The sequence below is a fragment of the Argopecten irradians genome, chromosome 2, assembly GCF_041381155.1.
Source record: "Argopecten irradians isolate NY chromosome 2, Ai_NY, whole genome shotgun sequence".
NCBI classification, from domain to species: domain Eukaryota; kingdom Metazoa; phylum Mollusca; class Bivalvia; order Pectinida; family Pectinidae; genus Argopecten; species Argopecten irradians.
The window spans coordinates 69545102-69564657 of record NC_091135.1 but is presented as its reverse complement, the minus strand read 5'-3'; the positions used below and the strand labels follow the sequence as shown (position 1 = coordinate 69564657).

General features: G+C 36.6%; 1 protein-coding gene across 19 annotated transcripts in view; it reads left to right on the top strand.

The window, feature by feature from the left end:
• LOC138316334 (sodium- and chloride-dependent glycine transporter 1-like) overlaps positions 1-19314 on the top strand; it is a 29269-nt gene extending 9955 nt beyond the window's left edge. For 6 of the 19 annotated variants that reach the window (XM_069258015.1, XM_069258019.1, XM_069258018.1 and 3 more), the window contains exons 5-14: positions 518-650; positions 1121-1255; positions 1725-1828; positions 5162-5286; positions 5700-5812; positions 7477-7608; positions 10898-10997; positions 11204-11304; positions 11824-11991; positions 13326-19314. In XM_069258015.1, coding sequence (XP_069114116.1) covers positions 518-650; positions 1121-1255; positions 1725-1828; positions 5162-5286; positions 5700-5812; positions 7477-7608; positions 10898-10997; positions 11204-11304; positions 11824-11991; positions 13326-13460 — 1246 coding nt within the window. In that variant the 3' untranslated portion in view covers positions 13461-19314. The remainder of the gene's footprint in view (positions 1-517; positions 651-1120; positions 1256-1724; positions 1829-5161; positions 5287-5699; positions 5813-7476; positions 7609-10897; positions 10998-11203; positions 11305-11823; positions 11992-13325) is intronic. The other 13 variants (XR_011207630.1, XR_011207631.1, XR_011207637.1 and 10 more) reach the window with 13 other exon arrangements.
• Positions 19315-19556: the final 242 nt, after the last annotated feature.

The following is a 19556-nucleotide window of genomic DNA, read 5'->3' as shown; positions in this document are numbered from 1 at the left end:
TGACTGATATATAGAATCAGGAAATTAGTGATCTTCACACAATTTCCCGAGACATTCAATGAGTGCCTTTACCTTATACGTGTGAGTATGCGAGGGTGTGATATTGTTATGTTTGTGCTGTCAAGGAATAATGGGGCCATGTAAAATAGTAATGATAAAAGGCGACGGAATAGAAATCCTTTTATCCTCAAAGAGTGACCTTAAATTCTTTTCAATTGTAATCTGTCAATAAGCCATTTGTAGTATGGGTTCATTTATTTCAATGCATGACAAGCCTCGTCATAAGTGTTCGCTGTTGCTAATGAGAAATCGTAAAGTTAATATCTCATATGAACAGTGTTATGCTATATTATAATGCAGAATATCTAACAGTGTGACATATATCTTGTTTAAATACTGGAAACGAAATCATATCAAGATTAGGCTATAGCCCACAAATGGTGTTGTTTCTGACCTTGGATGATTCTGCTAGTATGATACCTCCGTCATGTCATTAAAGCAATGCATTCTATACCAGGTTCAATGTCTTGAAGAAGTCCAGTGGGATAGAGGAACTAGGGGAGATTCAGTGGCACCTCGTCCTCTGTCTGTTTGGAGCATGGCTTCTGACATTTCTGTGTCTGATCAAGGGCATATACTCAGTCGGAAAGGTACTTTATAACCAAATGATGACATGTTTTTTGAAACGACTGTAAATGGTTCCACGATGAACCTCTTTTGCGAAAAAGCAAATTTGAAACAAATACATTTTTAGTAATAGATCTTCTCCTAAGATATGATATGCATTAAACAGTCATGAAATTATGTACTCAATAATATATAGTGATATACGTTTCTAACGAATCTATAGGGACCAACGCAATCGCTTCATTATACATTTTTGAAAGCACAGTTCGTTACAGACATATTTTAGGAACATTGAAGGGGAATGAAAATTACTATGTTATAACCATGGATTCGTTGCATGTGTATTCGTTATAAACATGTGTTATTGTAGAGTACCCGTTTTTGTCAGTCGAGGTTGTTTGGACAAGTTTTTAAAAGACCTTTAGTTGTGTTAGAAAGACTCAATATTATTGTAGACTTGCTTTGATCAAACTTAAGTATTGGTATATTTTAGGTTGTCTATGTGACTGTACTGTTGCCGTATGTGCTGTTGACAATATTCCTGATAAGGGGTCTAACATTAGACGGTGCTGCAGAGGGCATACTCTTCTACCTCAGAGCAGACTTTTCCCGTCTGCTACATTTCCAGGTAGAGTTTCCATCACTAAATAAATTGAACTATTCACCTTCTACAGAGAACATCAACTATAGGTTTTTACCATCTTATTCTAGAGCTGTTGGTCTTTTCTCAAAATAGGTATATATAAAATTATATATATCATTGGTTCAGGTTTGAAGCATCATAAATCTAATCTGACCAAATTCTAGTCGTGGCATTTACCTTGTAATTTGTTCATTTTATTGATGATGCTACACTGTATATGTATCACCCCCAGGATATGTGAACAATTAAAATGAAACATTTGTTTTTACTTTATTTTTTTATGTCTTTAGTTTTCAAATATTCATTTTACCAAAAACATGTTGGGTAGCTCTAAATCGCCACAACATTAAGCCATTAAACAATATACATTTGTATATCATTCCATACATCATTACTGGAACTACTTTTGACGTTTCAATTTTGTATGTACCGTATTATACAACTGTCCTTACAGGTATGGCTTGAGGCAGCTGTACAGGTGTTCTTTTCGCTCGGTCCAGCCTGGGGCTCACTCATCACCATGTCCAGCTACAGCAAATTCAAAAACAATTGTCTTAAGTAAGTTAGATATAATTGAGACGCATGGACTTTAAAAACGCCGTGCCGTATATATTATTCATATAGGGATTGATGTCAATTGAAACTTTAATGTGCATTGATAACAATAAAACGAACATTTCATTAAGAAGGTTACAGTTAAAATAATTGTAATTTTATGTTCTATCAAAGGAGTAGAATGTAATTGATATATTTCAATTAGGGATCATTGTTGCAAGGATTCCACGGGGCGATCTCTGAAAGCAATCTCGATATGAATAAGATATACACATGCGTCCTTTGTTGTTTGGTTGTGCAAATCCAGCTACAAACATGTAAACCAGTCATCCACGAAAATATCCTGGAACTTTAATACATAATAGGAAATCATACTGCTGATACAAACTGTTTTCTAATCTCGCATTTATTGGGATAGACAACAAAATTCCAAAACCGTTTGGGAGATATTTTGGTTTAATAAACTGGTTTCTGTGTATATTCAGCAATCCCTGGGATATGTTTACACAGATAAATCACATAAGTACTCAAATATGATGAACTATCTGTACACTGAAATTATCGCACAAGCTATCAAAAATACACAATTTGAAGAACGAGTTGTTTATAATTACAGATAAGTTCCATTCATGTACTTTGCATTATAAAAGTTGCAGAATATAAAACAAATGGTGATATATAGAATTTTGAAATGAAACATATCTGAAATTATGTTAATAATTATATAGTAAAATATTATCAAACTTATTTTCTAACACAGATCCAGTTTTTATTGTCTTCAAATTGTGTATTTCGATACCCTGGGTTGCAAATGAGATCGAAGTATTTGCCTGAGTTTCAAACTCAGTACAAATGTTTCTTGAAGATTTTGGTGTTGGGTGATATTTAAACAATAAAAACCTCACAACAGTGTTACAAATAGTGCTACATAATGCATGTATAATGATGCATAAACGGTTGATATAGTCACTAGTACAAATAGGGCACTGAAACTCATTAACAATTTGACAATATTGAATCGGCTTTCGACAGAGTTGTGAGGTTTTATTTTTACTTAATTATCAAGCTATTAATTAAAATTTTATTTAGGTAAATAATCATGGTAATGTATTTTTAATTCTTTTTATTTGTTTATCATATATGATATCTAATTAGCTATTTAAATAGTATTGCATTTTGTATTGACCAATATCTGTATACATTAAGGTTGTGATATTACCCCATTTCAGTTGAAGTAGTTTATAACGTCGGTACACCTAACGAAAGGTAAGGTTTTAGATGTGTAAAAAATGGATTTATTAGTTATAGTATGTTAACTGATGTGTGTGAGTGTTTGGAAATCATCTCAAACATGTTGGAACTGGCCTTGATCAATTTACAGCGTAATTATTATGTGCGTTATCATGCCTATTCTAAATGAACCATATTTTATCCTGTTAGTTAAAACATGTCTATGATCAATTGGTCTGTGATTGCGATAATTTGCGATGTTTGATATGTAATTTGCTGGTTTTTTTTTAATTCTCTACTTCATCTTTTGATAGATGAAAATCAAATCCCACCTCTCTATGATGTAAATAAATAATATGTATAACATATAACCAATAATGTTTTAACTTATCAATCAGATTTTAATACCAAATTAAATATAACAAAATTATCATAATATGGCTCATGCGTTCGGAAGTATTATTTTTTTTCCATGTGTGCATTTTTGATTTTATTAAATGTGACATCATGATGGATTATATTGTTAAAAATGTTAAGAACAATTAAAACAGTATATAAATCACAACTTTTAGAGAGTCTGCTATAAGTTAGAATTGCATAAAGTACAATTAGTAAACCTAAGACGTAATATGGTTACCAAATTTCCAATTATTGAGTTTTGGCTTACCAAGAACTTGTGTAAACAAAAACGAAAACCTTTCATCTCTCGGTCTTATCAAAATAATCTCATTTTTCTCACTTATTCTGAAATTAAAAAAAAATATTCTTAATAACTATGAAAGAGAAAATGAATTATAGATTTGGTTTTATGCATACGTATATTCTCTTTTTTTTGTTTAAACACTGTATATGTATTGGTTTTTATTAGATTTGTTAATTAAGTTTTAATTAGGTTTATTTCTTTCTATTGATTGCATTGTAATGTATGATAATCCAATTTTGATGCAGGGGTTTGTTCGCCAAGATGTCGAGCTGTGAACAGATCCGTTGTGACCTTGTCCTTCCTCTTAGATATGGTACTCGTAACGTTAGAAATGTATCCTCAAGTAATTACATATATATGTCCAACACAAATGTTCCCAAAGCACGGGTACCTGTTTAACTGGTATCCAAATTCCAGTGTGCACAAATCTATTTTGAAATTACCGTATTTTATCTGTACAAATGTTCAAATTTATCAGTAGTTTTATCAAGTAACTATAAAAAATTCAAACTATTTTATACTAGATTCATTGTATTCCTGTTTTATTTGCAAAAAATATTCCTGTGAATTAATGTAGTTTACGACAAAACATTTGGTAATGATTTGAAATTTCTGATTTTCTCAATGCTTTTATAAAAGATGCTATGAAATTCTCAGCATGCTCTTTTCTCTACAATATGCGCTTACATTTACTCAAATATGTCGTTAAAACATGTTATTTACTGAATGTTGAACATAATAGAAGTCTAATTAATCTTGCTAATCCGAAATTATTTGCATTTTTACCAAGTAAATAATATATCCGAAATAATGAAAATTCCGGATTAATGTTATAAATCGCACACTATTTTAACAGTATACGATTTCATGAACCCGGAAAGTGAATTAAACGGATTATCGGGTTAGCTAGAATATACCTTGAATACAATGAACCTAAATTAACTTGATTCTAATTGAATTTAAATGGCTATATATTTGACTGATAGAATACGGTAAAATCACTAACGTTTGCTTACATATTTTGCCACGTTATATTAATTTTAAAATTCCATTTAAATCTTCTTAAAAAATTGCATCAGAGTTTCCCAAACCTTGCCCCCCTTCTTATCTCTGTGGCAAACATTCTTTCAGAATGCAATACAATTCATATTTCTCTTCAACAAAATCAAATTCCGCGTGTAAGAATTCAAATATTTTTCACTTTAATGTTTAAATTTCAAGCCCTATATTTTTCATTAACATAATAGTTTCAGAAAATACATTGCACGTTTACCTTTATTATTGAAAATTAAATAATATGTATTTTAATTACAGTTCAATTTAGTATTTTGTGTATATGGTTTTCTGAACCATTCTCCATTTTCTCCTTTCTATACCTGCTGACAGTACGTTTACTGTTGTAGGGATGCTATGTATGGGACACTGGCTGATGGCCTGAGCAGCTTCTACGCTGGCTTTGTCGTATTCTCGATCCTAGGATTCATGGCGCACGACGCCGGCCTTACCATGGAGGAGGTTTCTGAAGCTGGTAAGATAATTTTATGCGACTGAATAATAGTATTCACTATTAAAAAAAATGTATACGGATTGTAATGCAACCTGATGGACAATATCGTTAGCGGAATATTGGAATCTTGTATCATGTTTAAAACCTATCAATCTATATTGTATATAATATTGGACGCATGATTATATGTATATTAAGGCCTTATGATTGGATGTGAATAAATTAAAGTAAATATAACGAAATTGATTTGAATGATGTTTTCACGATCATGATAATGCACGTATTGATAAATACATAAAATGTAGGAATTCAACAGGTTACTATCATTTCATTATGTCACAATGGATAGATAGTTTGGAGACCAATTCTCATTATAAATGACAATAAAACAATCACGCGTTCTTAGATCTATACTTGCTGTTGGTATTTTGCAGGCCCTGGTCTGGTGTTTGTAGCCTACCCGGAGGCCATTATGAAGTTGCCGTTACCCCACCTCTGGGGAGTTTTATTCTTTGTGATGTTACTTACTGTAGGCATCGACAGTCAGGTAAGATAAACGATCCACACGACGTTAGAACTTACTGTAGGCATCGACAGTCAGGTAAGATAAACGACCCACACGAAGTTAGTACTTACTGCAGGCATCGACAGCCAGGTAAGATAAACGACCCACACGAAGTTAGTACATACTGTAGGCATCGACAGTCAGGTAAGATAAACGATCCACACGAAGTTAGAACTTACTATAGGCATCGACAGTCAGGTAAGATGAACGACCCACACGAAGTTAGTACTTACTGCAGGCATCGACAGTCAGGTAAGATAAACGACCCACACGAAGTTAGTACTTACTGCAGGCATCGACAGTCAGGTAAGATAAACGACCCACACGAAGTTAGCACTTACTGCAAGCATCGACAGTCAGGTAAGATGAACGACCCACACGAAGTTAGTACTTACTGCAGGCATCGACAGTCAGGTAAGATGAACGATCCACACGAAGTTAGTACATACTGTAGGCATCGACAGTCAGGTAAGATAAACGATCCATAGGAAGTTAGAACTTACTGTAGGCATCGACAGTCAGGTAAGATAAACGATCCACACGAAGTTAGTACTTACTGCAGGCATCGACAGTCAGGTAAGATAAACGATCCACACGAAGTTAGTACTTACTGCAGGCATCGACAGTCAGGTAAGATAAACGACCCACACGAAGTTAGTACCTACTATAGGCATCGACAGTCAGGTAAGATAAACTATCCACACGAAGTTAGTACTAACTGTAGGCATCGACAGTCAGGTAAGATAAACGATCCACACGAAGTTAGTACTTACTGCAGGCATCGACAGTCAGGTAAGATAGACGATCCACACGAAGTTAGAACTTACTGTAGGCATCGACAGTCAGGTAAGATGAACGATCCACACGAAGTTAGTACTTACTACAGGCATCGACAGCCAGGTAAGATAAACGACCCACACGAAGTTTGTACCTACTGCAGGCATCGACAGTCAGGTAAGATAAACGATCCACACGAAGTTAGTACTTACTGCAGGCATCGACAGTCAGGTAAGATAAACGACCCACACGAAGTTAGTACCTACTGTAGGCATCGACAGTCAGGTAAGATAGACGATCCACACGAAGTTAGTACTTACTGTAGGCATCGACAGTCAGGTAAGATAGACGATCCACACGCAGTTAGTACTTACTGCAGGCATCGACAGTCAGGTAAGATAGACGATCCACACGAAGTTAGTACCTACTGTAGGCATCGACAGTCAGGTAAGATAGACGATCCACACGAAGTTAGTACCTACTGCAGGCATCGACAGTCAGGTAAGATAGACGATCCACACGAAGTTAGAACTTACTGTAGGCATCGACAGTCAGGTAAGATAAACGATCCACACGAAGTTAGTACATACTGTAGGCATCGACAGTCAGGTAAGATAAACGATCCATAGGAAATTAGAACTTACTCACAAACGCTTGAGACAAATGTTGTTAATGGATGATATATGGATATGGTGTAAAGTCACGTCTATGATATACTTGTAAACCAATTGATCAGAAGTAAAACTATAATATGAATATCTTTTATGAATCATTACATCCATATTTGTATTGTAACACAATAATATCTTTTATTTATATGTTGGTATAAACTATATAATAAGCTTGCTCGCTTTAAAAACTAATTTCAGTTCGGCATGTTTGAGACTGTTTCCAGTGGACTAGTTGATTCTTTCCCGTCCCTTCTAAAGACAAAGAAGATCCAGCTAACAGCCGCCTTAAGTGTCATCCTCTTTATTCTAGGCCTACCATTTGCAACACAGGTATGATATGTGTAATCAACTCTGGGTTGAGATAACTGAAATAAACATTGCTATTTAGAATACATTTTCCAAAATTAAAACAAAAACCGTTTTAAATGTTATTACATCTAAATAAAAGCGCTTGAGATGTGATTTTCCTAAAAGCTTTCTCTAGTTTCCTTTCAATGGAATGGATTGGAATACTAAAAAATTATATTCGATTAAGTCAAAATTATGTATATATTGTAAACATTATTCTTACTAAATGTTTTAACGTATCAAACATAATAAATGAATATATATCCTACAAATATATACATACTGTACATTTTATGCGCTGGTTTTGTTTTTTAGCCCACCATCATCAGATGGTGGGCTATTCAAATCGCCTTTCGTCCGTGGTCCGTCGTCCGTCCGTCCGTCCTTCCGTCTGTCCTTCTGTCCTTCCGTCCGTCCGTCCGTTAACAATTCTTGTTACCGCTATTTCTCAGAAAGTACTGAAGGGATCTTTCTCAAATTTCATATGTCTGTTTCCTTAGGACCCTCGTTGTGCATATTGCATTTTGGGACCGATCGGCCAACAAGATGGCCGACAGGCGGCCATCTTTGATTTTGATAGTTAAAGTTTGTTACCGCTATTTCTCAAAAAGTGCTGAAGGGATCTTTCTCAAATTTCATATACAGGTTCCCCTAGGACCCTAGTTGTGCATATTACATTTTGGGACCGATCGATGAACAAGATGGCGGAGAGGCGGCCATCTTGGATTTTGATAGTTAAAGTTTGTTACCGCTATTTCTCAAAAAGTATTGAAGGGATCTTTCTCAAATTTCATATATAGGTTCCCCTAGGGCCCTAGTTGTGCATGTTGCATTTTGGGACCGATCGGTGAACAAGATGGCCGCCAGGCAGCCATCTTGGATTTTGATAGTTAAAGTTTGTTACCGCTATTTCTCAAAAAGTACTGAAGGGATCTTTCTCAAATTTCATATACAGGTTCCCCTAGGACCCTAATTGTGCATATTGCATTTTGGTACCGATCGGTGAACAAGATGGCCGACAGGCGGTCATCTTGGATTTTGATAGTTAAATTTTGTTACTGCTATTTCTCAAAAAGTACTGAAGGGATCTTTCTCAAATTTCATATGTCGGTTCCCCTAGGACCTTAGTTGTGCATATTGCATTTTGGGACCGACTGGTCAACAAGATGGTCGACAGGCGGCCATCTTGGATTTTAATGGTTAAAGTTTGTTACCACTATTTCTCAAAAAGTGCTAAAGGGATCTTTCTCAAATTTCATATACAGGTTCCCCTAGGACCCTAATTGTGCATATTGCATTTTGGGACCGATCGGAAACAAGATGACCGACTGACGGCCATCTTGGATTTTGATAGTTAAAGTTTGTTATCAATATTTCTCAAAAAGTACTGAAGGGATCTTTCTCAAATTCCATGCATAGTTTCCCCTTGTACCCTAGTTGTGCATAGTACATTTAAGGACTGATCCATAATGCCTTTCGGCACTGATTGGTAAACAAGATGGCAAACCGGCCGCCATCTTAGATTTCATTGTTGAAGTTTGTTACCACTATGTCTTAGAAAGTACTATAGCGATCTGTTTCAAATTTATTTTATATGTAGTGTGTTTGAACAAGTTTGAAAAGCAGGGAAAAGATCCCTCTTTCCATTGTCATACATAGATCATTCTTTGGTGGGCGCCAAGATCCCTCTGGGATCTCTTGTTTAATTCTAGTACAGTTATTAAATTTCAATTGGTTTATCTATCCGTTATTTATAAATAGATTATGAAAGATTGAGATAAAGTGTTGTTTTTTGTTTTTGTTTTTGTTTTTTTATAAATATCTATGTTTATGGAATGAATGTGATGAATCGTTTATTACATGTATATAAGTGGTGTGGTGAATTAGAGCCCTCCTGAGTGGGAACATTTGTTTATAGTTTTGAAGGCTGACCCAAAGGCCCCAACCTCGGCAACCTTCAGATGTATAACATGTCTTGGATATTAACTGGGGCTTTTTTTGTGAAAAAAAATGTATATTATTCTTGCCGAAACAAAACAAAACAACAAAAAGGATGTGATTTGCTTGTAATTACAACTTTATAAGGAAATCATAGGATCCATGTGATATAATAATTATATGATAAGGCAACACCAAATTAATGTGTGGTTCTTCGGGAATTGAAAAAATTGAGGATTTTTAGGAGCGAAGGGTTTCAAAGACGAGCGAGCGAACCATGGAACTAAATATTAATAACGAAACCGCTGATAAACCTGTTTACTGGGTTTTTTTTTAAATCATCCTGCATAATTCTGTTTATATATGTTATCATGCATAAACAAAAACAAAATTGTAATTTAAACAATAAAATATAATTTTTAATCAAAAATTAAAAAAAAACCACAACATCAAAGTTGCTTATCCAATCACTTATGTCACCTTTCAGCTTCTGGTGTCCAGTTAATTTATTGTTGTTTGGATCAGGTTTACTAGGTAGGGATTTTTTTTTACTAGCTGACTTCATCAACAGTGAGAACACATTATTGTTACTTGTCGATTTAATAACATTTACCGATTCCTTCTGGCGTAGAATTAATTCAACAAACCTACACTGCAGCTCATTTGTTATAGACTACTTTATACTATTTTGTGAGATTTCAACTGAGTCATGTCTTGACCGGTTTGTGGATATCTTGATCACTTGAATGACATCTAATCTCATGTTCGATGCAGCATTATTGATTAAATTAACGTCAACAAGACGACTAAAAAGATCAACAAAGTTTCATCATTATCGCCACGATAGCCGTGTTTGATATAGCACTATAAAAAGGGCAACTGTTCCACTATACAAGAAGACACGACATGAATTTACTGCAGTCTCCCAAAACACGCACCTAGCGCAACATACACGCAACATACATGGGAGGCCGTCCTTACATGACCATAGCTGTTAATAGGACGTTAATTAATCAAACAAACCCGCGCCAAACGGTAACAATCAAGTACACCCATTCTCGTAAACAAAGTTAATTCATCTATACCAGACAAAACCTTTACTGTCCGGGTTCCGCAATGCAATTCAAGCGTCTCCAAGCGCCGGTAAAGCACTAAATGAGTCGGATGACCGAAAAATAAATCCGATTTTTTTTTTCCTGGGGTTGCATTTATTTTTAATGTTTTTTTCTCGAACCCGAAAATGTACGTGTAGTGCTCCCGACTGACTTCAAATTAATTTGGTGTGGCCTCAGTTATAGAATATTTATGAAAGGCATAAACTGTTAATTTACAGGGCGGTATTTACATATTCCAATTGATCGACTGGTATGCGTCATCGTTGTGTATCGTGCTGGGATCATTCCTCGAGTGTATCGTTATAAGTTGGATATATGGTAAGTGACAATATTTAAGTTATCTCCCTTAGCTAATACAGGCGTAAAATATATTGATTTTTATCGTGTAATATCGGTACATGGAACCGCCACGAACTGTAATTAGCGCACAGACAAGGTCAGAAGCTGGTGATGGAGAAAAGTAATTTCGTTGTAATAGTATTGTTTGTGTTCAGTAAGAGCTACGTTTTAAATCATTATTACAGGTGCGGAGAGATTTAGTCAAAATATACTGATAATGACTGGTCGACCAGCACCAATGGTGATGAGGATATGTTGGTGTGTTCTTACCCCTCTCATCCTATTGGTGAGTTAACATCAAAATGAGTTTGTTACCACAGGAATGGACAATTACAATCTGTGATTATTATCTCTATCAAGGTCAATATGGTTCAGTTTATGATAATGCAAACCAGCCTTTTCATAATATAAAACTAGTGTATTGTGTCAAATATCAATATCCTATTCATTAAATGGAATAAGATTGTTATTCGAAGTAGCACGTTTTCAAAAACATAAAATATCTTTCTATGATTTTGGAGATAGACTTAAACTAAGGTTCCTTTCTCACACGAACACTAAAACCAGCTCAACAGCAAAATAACGATTCATAACCAGATATTCCAATGATATATGTATTAGAGATTTAGATTAAATCATCATTAAATATTTACACATTTGACTAAAAACATCACTGACTGGTATTAAACGCAACAGCAATATATATTGATGCAACTGTTTGCACATTCCATTTCCCTTAAATATAAAACTTTCATCAGTGATAGATACCGAACACAGATTCGCATATATTGCTGTTTATTTCCAGGTGGTGTTCTTCGGTAACGTGACACAGTACGGCCCCCCAAACACAGCCCTCTATACGTACCCGGACTATGCAGCTGTGATCGGCAACATCTTTGCTATCCTGCCTATCCTGCCCATCCCTATCTTTGCTGTGGTCGGTCTGTTGAAAGGAAACGGGCCATTTGTTCAAGTATGAAACATCTTTAATCTAATAATGCCATTTTTTGTCCTGTCTTGTTATTTCTATTTTATTGGAGATGACAATATATTTTTTTACATTATTTCACTGAAGACCAAATTTTTATTGCGCAGAGTTTCTATATATAACGATCAGAATTAGGTATAGTATCGTAAACTATATCATGTTATCGCAGTTTATTTTCGTTTATACAGTACTTCACGTCTTCGTTATTTCCACTGACATCTTGCTCTATAACTTCTATACATAATACAATTATTCGCGTGAAATGTGATTCATGTTCGAGCTATATCGCGAAATTGCACGAAAACAAAATGAAATCAGTATACCAACTCTAATTGACATGTCGCGAGATTACACGAAAACAAAGGGAAATCAGTATACCAACTCTAATAGACATGTCGCGAGATTACACGAAAACAAAGGGAAATCAATATACCGACTCTAATAGACATGTCGCGAGATTACACGAAAGCAAAGTAAAATCAGTATACCGACTCTAATAGACATGTCTTGAGATTACACGAAAACAAAGTAAAATCAGTATACCGACTCTAATAGACATGTCGCGAGATTACACGAAAACAAAGTAAAATCAGTATACCGACTCTAATAGACATGTCGCGAGATTACACGAAAACAAAGTAAAATCAGTATACCGACTCTAATAGACATGTCGCGAGATTACACGAAAACAAAGTAAAATCAGTATACCGACTCTAATAGACATGTCGCGAGATTACACGAAAACAAAGTAAAATCAGTATACCGACTCTAATAGACATGTCGCGAGATTACACGAAAACAAAGTAAAATCAGTATACCGACTCTAATAGACATGTCGCGAGATTTAACGAAAACAAAGGGAAATCAATATACCGACTCTTCTAGATATGTCGCAAAATTACACTGAAACAAAGTGATATCAGTATACCGACTCTAAAAGACATGTCGCAAAATTACACGAAAACAAAGGGAAATCACTCTACCGATTGTTCTAAAACAAAGTAATATCAAAATACCAACTCTGATATATATGTCGCGAAATGAAATCGTGAAGCATGAATCTATCTTTAAATGTAGTCAATAATATGCACTTGTCAGGGAAATATATTGTCCAGACGATATTTGATCTGAAGTATCATAAGTGTACTTCCTATACGTTGTTTCTTCAATACATTAGTCTTAGTTAGTGTGAACAAGAACGGAGGCAACAGATGCCGAAACAAAACAATGATACTGGGTTAATAAGCGTGATCAGTATTGTTGAGTATATCGTTAAATTGTTGATAGGTGAATGACTTGATTTATTTGTGTCATTGCAGAGAATTAAGAAATCGAGTGAACCTGATGAGGATTGGGGTCCAGTGGAAGGAAGACAGTTCCATAAAGACTACCAATATGAAGGAAATGTGCAGAAGAACATGCTAATCAATTTAGTAGGTGATAGAAATGTATAAATCTGTCGACAGACGACTGACGGAAAGCATAGGCAACTCTGAAGGGGCCGTTTAATACGTCACTCCATACTTAAGGAGTTGGACTTTTTGAAACAACGAAAATTTTATACTTGAAAGATGTTTATATTTTTTAGCATATTGTAACGCCCTAATGCGTTACCACAGCGGTCTAAGCATATACATACTTAAGGAAAAACATCATGTTGAAGGGAATTTACAATGGACAAGATATATAGATAAAGGACAGTTACGAGAGGATCAAAGATTATGTCAATATCTGAATGGATTATCACTACAGGTAGAACATCATCACTGCTACTTACTGATCTTACTTATCAATGGTGTCACCGTGTAACATCATTTTTAACAGCGATACAGGGGTATAATATTTCACTAACTCGACAAAACATGTTATTTTGATGTCGTCTAAAACAAAATATAACTATGTACGTGTGATAATATATACCATTGATATTTTATTTTAAATAGAGTGTTGCATTCAAGTTAGACTTAAAGTCCTTTAGCTCTCATTTTCATTTGGCTCTAAAAATCTTGGACAATGTCGCCTTATTTGGTTTGGGCAGTTGTTATTCAATACAAATGTATCATCATACATGTAACAACTACTGAATGTTCAATGTTATCAGGTAACGTTTATAATGACGCTAAGTTATCGCGAGTGGAAACTCTCTTTTAACAAATATAGAAATGAAATAGAAATAGGATAAAAAATGTTTTTGTACGCATAACAATGTTGTTAGTGTCAAGAGACATCCATGTGTGTTATAGATTTGTGATATTTTTTAATACTCTTAGTAGAATCATATATGCTTAGTTAGGCATTACCTACCAAATGGGAGACTTTTTTATATTCTCATCCTGATTTCCACTAATTTGCAATATTTCTACAGCAAAAATATGATATAAATTGATATAAATTGCTACAGATATGACTGACTTGGTGTAAAATCCAAAAGTTAATAAGCGAATAAAGAAATAAAAAAGCCACATAAGACTTAAACAAGACACCTGACACCATGATTGGTTGGATCCTTGCCTTCAGCAGATCACAGGTAGTAAAACTATGCGTCCGTTAGTTGGTTGGTTGGTTCGCTGTCTTCAGCAGATCACAGGTAGTAAAACTATGCGTCCGTTAGTTGGTTGGTTGGTTCCTTGCCTTCACCAGATCACAGGTAGTAAAACTATGCGTCTGTTAGTTGGTTGGTTGGTTCCTTGTCTTCAGCAGATCACAGGTAGTAAAACTATGCGTCCGTTAGTTGGTTGGTTGGTTCGCTGTCTTCAGCAGATCACAGGTAGTAAAACTATGCGTCCGTTAGTTTGTTGGTTGGTTCCTTGCCTTCACCAGATCACAGGTAGTAAAACTATGCGTCCGTTAGTTGGTTTGTTGGTTCCTTGCCTTCAGCAGATCATAGGTAATAAAACTATGCGTCCGTTAGTTGGTTTGTTCGCTGTCTTCAGCAGATCACAGGTAGTAAAACTATGCGTCCGTTAGTTGGTTGGTTGGTTCCTTGCCTTCACCTGATCACAGGTAGTAAAATTATGCGTCTGTTAGTTGGTTTGTTGGTTCCTTGCCTTCAGCAGATCACAGGTAGTAAAACTATGCGTCCGTTAGTTGGTTGGTTGGTTCCTTGCCTTCAGCAGATCACAGGTAGTAAAACTATGCGTCCGTTAGTTGGTTGGTTGGTTCCTTGGCTTCAGCAGATCACAGGTAGTCAAACTATACGTCCGTTAGTTGGTTGGTTGGTTCCTTGCCTTCAGCAGATCACAGGTAGTAAAACTATACGTCCGTTAGTTGGTTGGTTGGTTCCTTGCCTTCACCAGATCACAGGTAGTAAAACTATGCGTCCGTTAGTTGGTTGGTTGGTTCCTTGCCTTCAGCAGATCACAGGTAGTAAAACTATACGTCCGTTAGTTGGTTAGTTGGTTCCTTGCCTTCAGCAGATCACAGGTAGTAAAACTATTCGTCCGTTAGTTGGTTGGTTGGTCCCTTGCCTTCAGCAGATCACAGGTAGTAACACTATACGTCCGTTAGTTGGTTGGTTGGTTCCTTGCCTTCAGCAGATCACAGGTAGTAACACTATACGTCCGTTAGTTGGTTGGTTGGTTCCTTGCCTTCAGCAGATCACAGGTAGTAAAACTATGCGTCCGTTAGTTGGTTGGTTGGTTCCTTGCCTTCAGCAGATCACAGGTAGTAAAACTATACGTCCGTTTGTTGGTTGGTTGGTTCTTTGCCTTCAGCAGATCACAGGTAGTCAAACTATACGTCCGTTAGTTTGTTGGTTGGTTCTTTGCCTTCAGCAGATGACAGGTAGTCAAACTATACGTCCGTTAGTTGGTTGGTTGGTTCCTTGCCTTCAGCAGATCACAGGTAGTAACACTATACGTCCGTTAGTTGGTTGGTTGGTTCCTTGCCTTCAGCAGATCACAGGTAGTCAAACTATACGTCCGTTAGTTTGTTGGTTGGTTCTTTGCCTTCAGCAGATCACAGGTAGTAAAACTATACGTCCGTTAGTTGGTTGGTTGGTTCCTTGCCTTCAGCAGATCACAGGTAGTAACACTATACGTCCGTTAGTTGGTTGGTTGGTTCTTTGCCTTCAGCAGATCACAGGTAGTCAAACTATACGTCCGTTAGTTGGGTTGGTTGGTTCCTTGCCTTCAGCAGATCACAGGTAGTAACACTATACGTCCGTTAGTTGGTTGGTTGGTTCCTTGCCTTCAGCAGATCACAGGTAGTCAAACTATGCGTCCGTTAGTTGGTTGGTTGGTTCCTTGCCTTCAGCAGATCACAGGTAGTAAAACTATGCGTCCGTTAGTTTGTTGGTTGGTTCCTTGCCTTCACCAGATCACAGGTAGTAAAACTATGCGTCCGTTAGTTGGTTTGTTGGTTCCTTGCCTTCAGCAGATCATAGGTAATAAAACTATGCGTCCGTTAGTTGGTTTGTTCGCTGTCTTCAGCAGATCACAGGTAGTAAAACTATGCGTCCGTTAGTTGGTTGGTTGGTTCCTTGCCTTCACCTGATCACAGGTAGTAAAATTATGCGTCTGTTAGTTGGTTTGTTGGTTCCTTGCCTTCAGCAGATCACAGGTAGTAAAACTATGCGTCCGTTAGTTGGTTGGTTGGTTCCTTGCCTTCAGCAGATCACAGGTAGTAAAACTATGCGTCCGTTAGTTGGTTGGTTGGTTCCTTGGCTTCAGCAGATCACAGGTAGTCAAACTATACGTCCGTTAGTTGGTTGGTTGGTTCCTTGCCTTCAGCAGATCACAGGTAGTAAAACTATACGTCCGTTAGTTGGTTGGTTGGTTCCTTGCCTTCACCAGATCACAGGTAGTAAAACTATGCGTCCGTTAGTTGGTTGGTTGGTTCCTTGCCTTCAGCAGATCACAGGTAGTAAAACTATACGTCCGTTAGTTGGTTAGTTGGTTCCTTGCCTTCAGCAGATCACAGGTAGTAAAACTATTCGTCCGTTAGTTGGTTGGTTGGTCCCTTGCCTTCAGCAGATCACAGGTAGTAACACTATACGTCCGTTAGTTGGTTGGTTGGTTCCTTGCCTTCAGCAGATCACAGGTAGTAACACTATACGTCCGTTAGTTGGTTGGTTGGTTCCTTGCCTTCAGCAGATCACAGGTAGTAAAACTATGCGTCCGTTAGTTGGTTGGTTGGTTCCTTGCCTTCAGCAGATCACAGGTAGTAAAACTATACGTCCGTTTGTTGGTTGGTTGGTTGGTTCTTTGCCTTCAGCAGATCACAGGTAGTCAAACTATACGTCCGTTAGTTTGTTGGTTGGTTCTTTGCCTTCAGCAGATGACAGGTAGTCAAACTATACGTCCGTTAGTTGGTTGGTTGGTTCCTTGCCTTCAGCAGATCACAGGTAGTAACACTATACGTCCGTTAGTTGGTTGGTTGGTTCCTTGCCTTCAGCAGATCACAGGTAGTCAAACTATACGTCCGTTAGTTTGTTGGTTGGTTCTTTGCCTTCAGCAGATCACAGGTAGTAAAACTATACGTCCGTTAGTTGGTTGGTTGGTTCCTTGCCTTCAGCAGATCACAGGTAGTAACACTATACGTCCGTTAGTTGGTTGGTTGGTTCTTTGCCTTCAGCAGATCACAGGTAGTCAAACTATACGTCCGTTAGTTGGTTGGTTGGTTCCTTGCCTTCAGCAGATCACAGGTAGTAACACTATACGTCCGTTAGTTGGTTGGTTGGTTCCTTGCCTTCAGCAGATCACAGGTAGTCAAACTATGCGTCCGTTAGTTGGTTGGTTGGTTCCTTGCCTTCAGCAGATCACAGGTAGTAAAACTATACGTCCGTTAGTTGGTTGGTTGGTTCCTTGCCTTCAGCAGATCACAGGTAGTCAAACTATACGTCCGTTAGTTGGTTGGTTGGTTCCTTGGCTTCAGCAGATCACAGGTAGTAAAACTATACGTCCGTTAGTTAATTGGTTCCTTGCCTTCAGCAGATCACAGGTAGTAAAACTATACGTCCGTTAGTTGGTTGGTTGGTTCGCTGTCTTCAGCAGATCACAGGTACACTAAACGTCCGTTAGTTGGTTGGTTGGTTCCTTGCCTTCAGCAGATCACAGGTAGTAAAACTATATGTCCGTTAGTTGGTTGGTTGGTTCCTTGCCTTCAGCAGATCACAGATCGTAAAACTATACGTCCGTTAGTTGCAAGATCAATTTGACTATATTCTACTTGAAATAGCGTTGTTTTGTATTCACAATATATTTGTTTCGTGTAAGTCTGACCGTTGTAAGAAGAAGAAAGAGCATTTGATGTTATTAATTGTTTCTCGTTTGCTTTTATCTGACCTCATGTTGCAGTAATTATAATTACGGATACTTTCCTTGCATTTTATTCTGTGTTGATTAACGAAGAATCTTTGTGTTTAAGACATGAACTACGTGCAAATTGCGTGTAAATAAATATTAAAAGACTATGTTAATCCAATAGACGTTATTCGATTCAAGCTGGATATTAACACATTTTTATATGATTCAATAAAATCTCATGTATAACTATAAATAATGGATGTCACTGAAGCTTATTTTTGTATATTTCTTTTCGTCAACTGTGCAAGCACCTTATTACAATGGTAATGGATAATACATTATTTAGACAGATTTGATATTATTATAATATACATGTGATATTTGAGTGTTTTCTGTCAACATATGTTTTTGTTATTATATATAAATGTGCATGTTTGTTGCGATTGACCGATCGCCAGCTAGAATGTAGCAATACCTCGTGCTCAAAAATGCATGTGTATCCATTCAATGTCGGAGCAAACATTGTAACATATACAATACAAAATGTAAAGTCTCCTCCGGTTTGACTGACAGCTGGCGATCCGTCAATAGTTCTTCTTTAAGAACTACTCCTATTTATCATAAACAATAGTATTGCATTTTCATTGTAGGTTTCATTGACACATTCAGGTATGAAAAGAAACAAATGTTCGCTCTCCACCATCTCAGAATTATTTACAGCATATAAGTTATTTGTACGGACCATTTTTGGCGTTATTAATTTCTATCCACGCATCCTTGATAACAGAATTTCGTAAAATTGATTCATTAAAATGCGTTCGTTATCAATTTAATATCATGGTCCTGTGCTTTCGGGTTCCTTTATAACCTTGAAAAAGAAAGCCAGTTTTTTACGCTTCATTGCTTTATTCATTGTTCCATAAAGTAAACCAATGCTATGTGATAACGTTTCAATTAATGTCATCGTGTATAAATCAGATACATGTTTATATTATTGAAATGTAATGTTAGATTTTCAATTAAACAAGGTCTAAAATACTGAAATTAAAACAAATTGATGATGGTTTATTTGTTTATTTTTCTTTGTCGGGTCAGGTGGTACTCCTGATACTCCGGCTTTCCTCCAACAAACCTGGTACGTCCTTAAATGACCCTGGCTGTTAATAGGCCTGGTACGTCCTTAAATGACCCTGGCTGTTAATAGGCCTGGTATGTCCTTAAATGACTCTGGCTGTTAATAGGCCTGGTACGTCCTTAAATGACCCTGGCTGTTAATAGGCCTGGTCCTTCCTTAAATGACCCTGG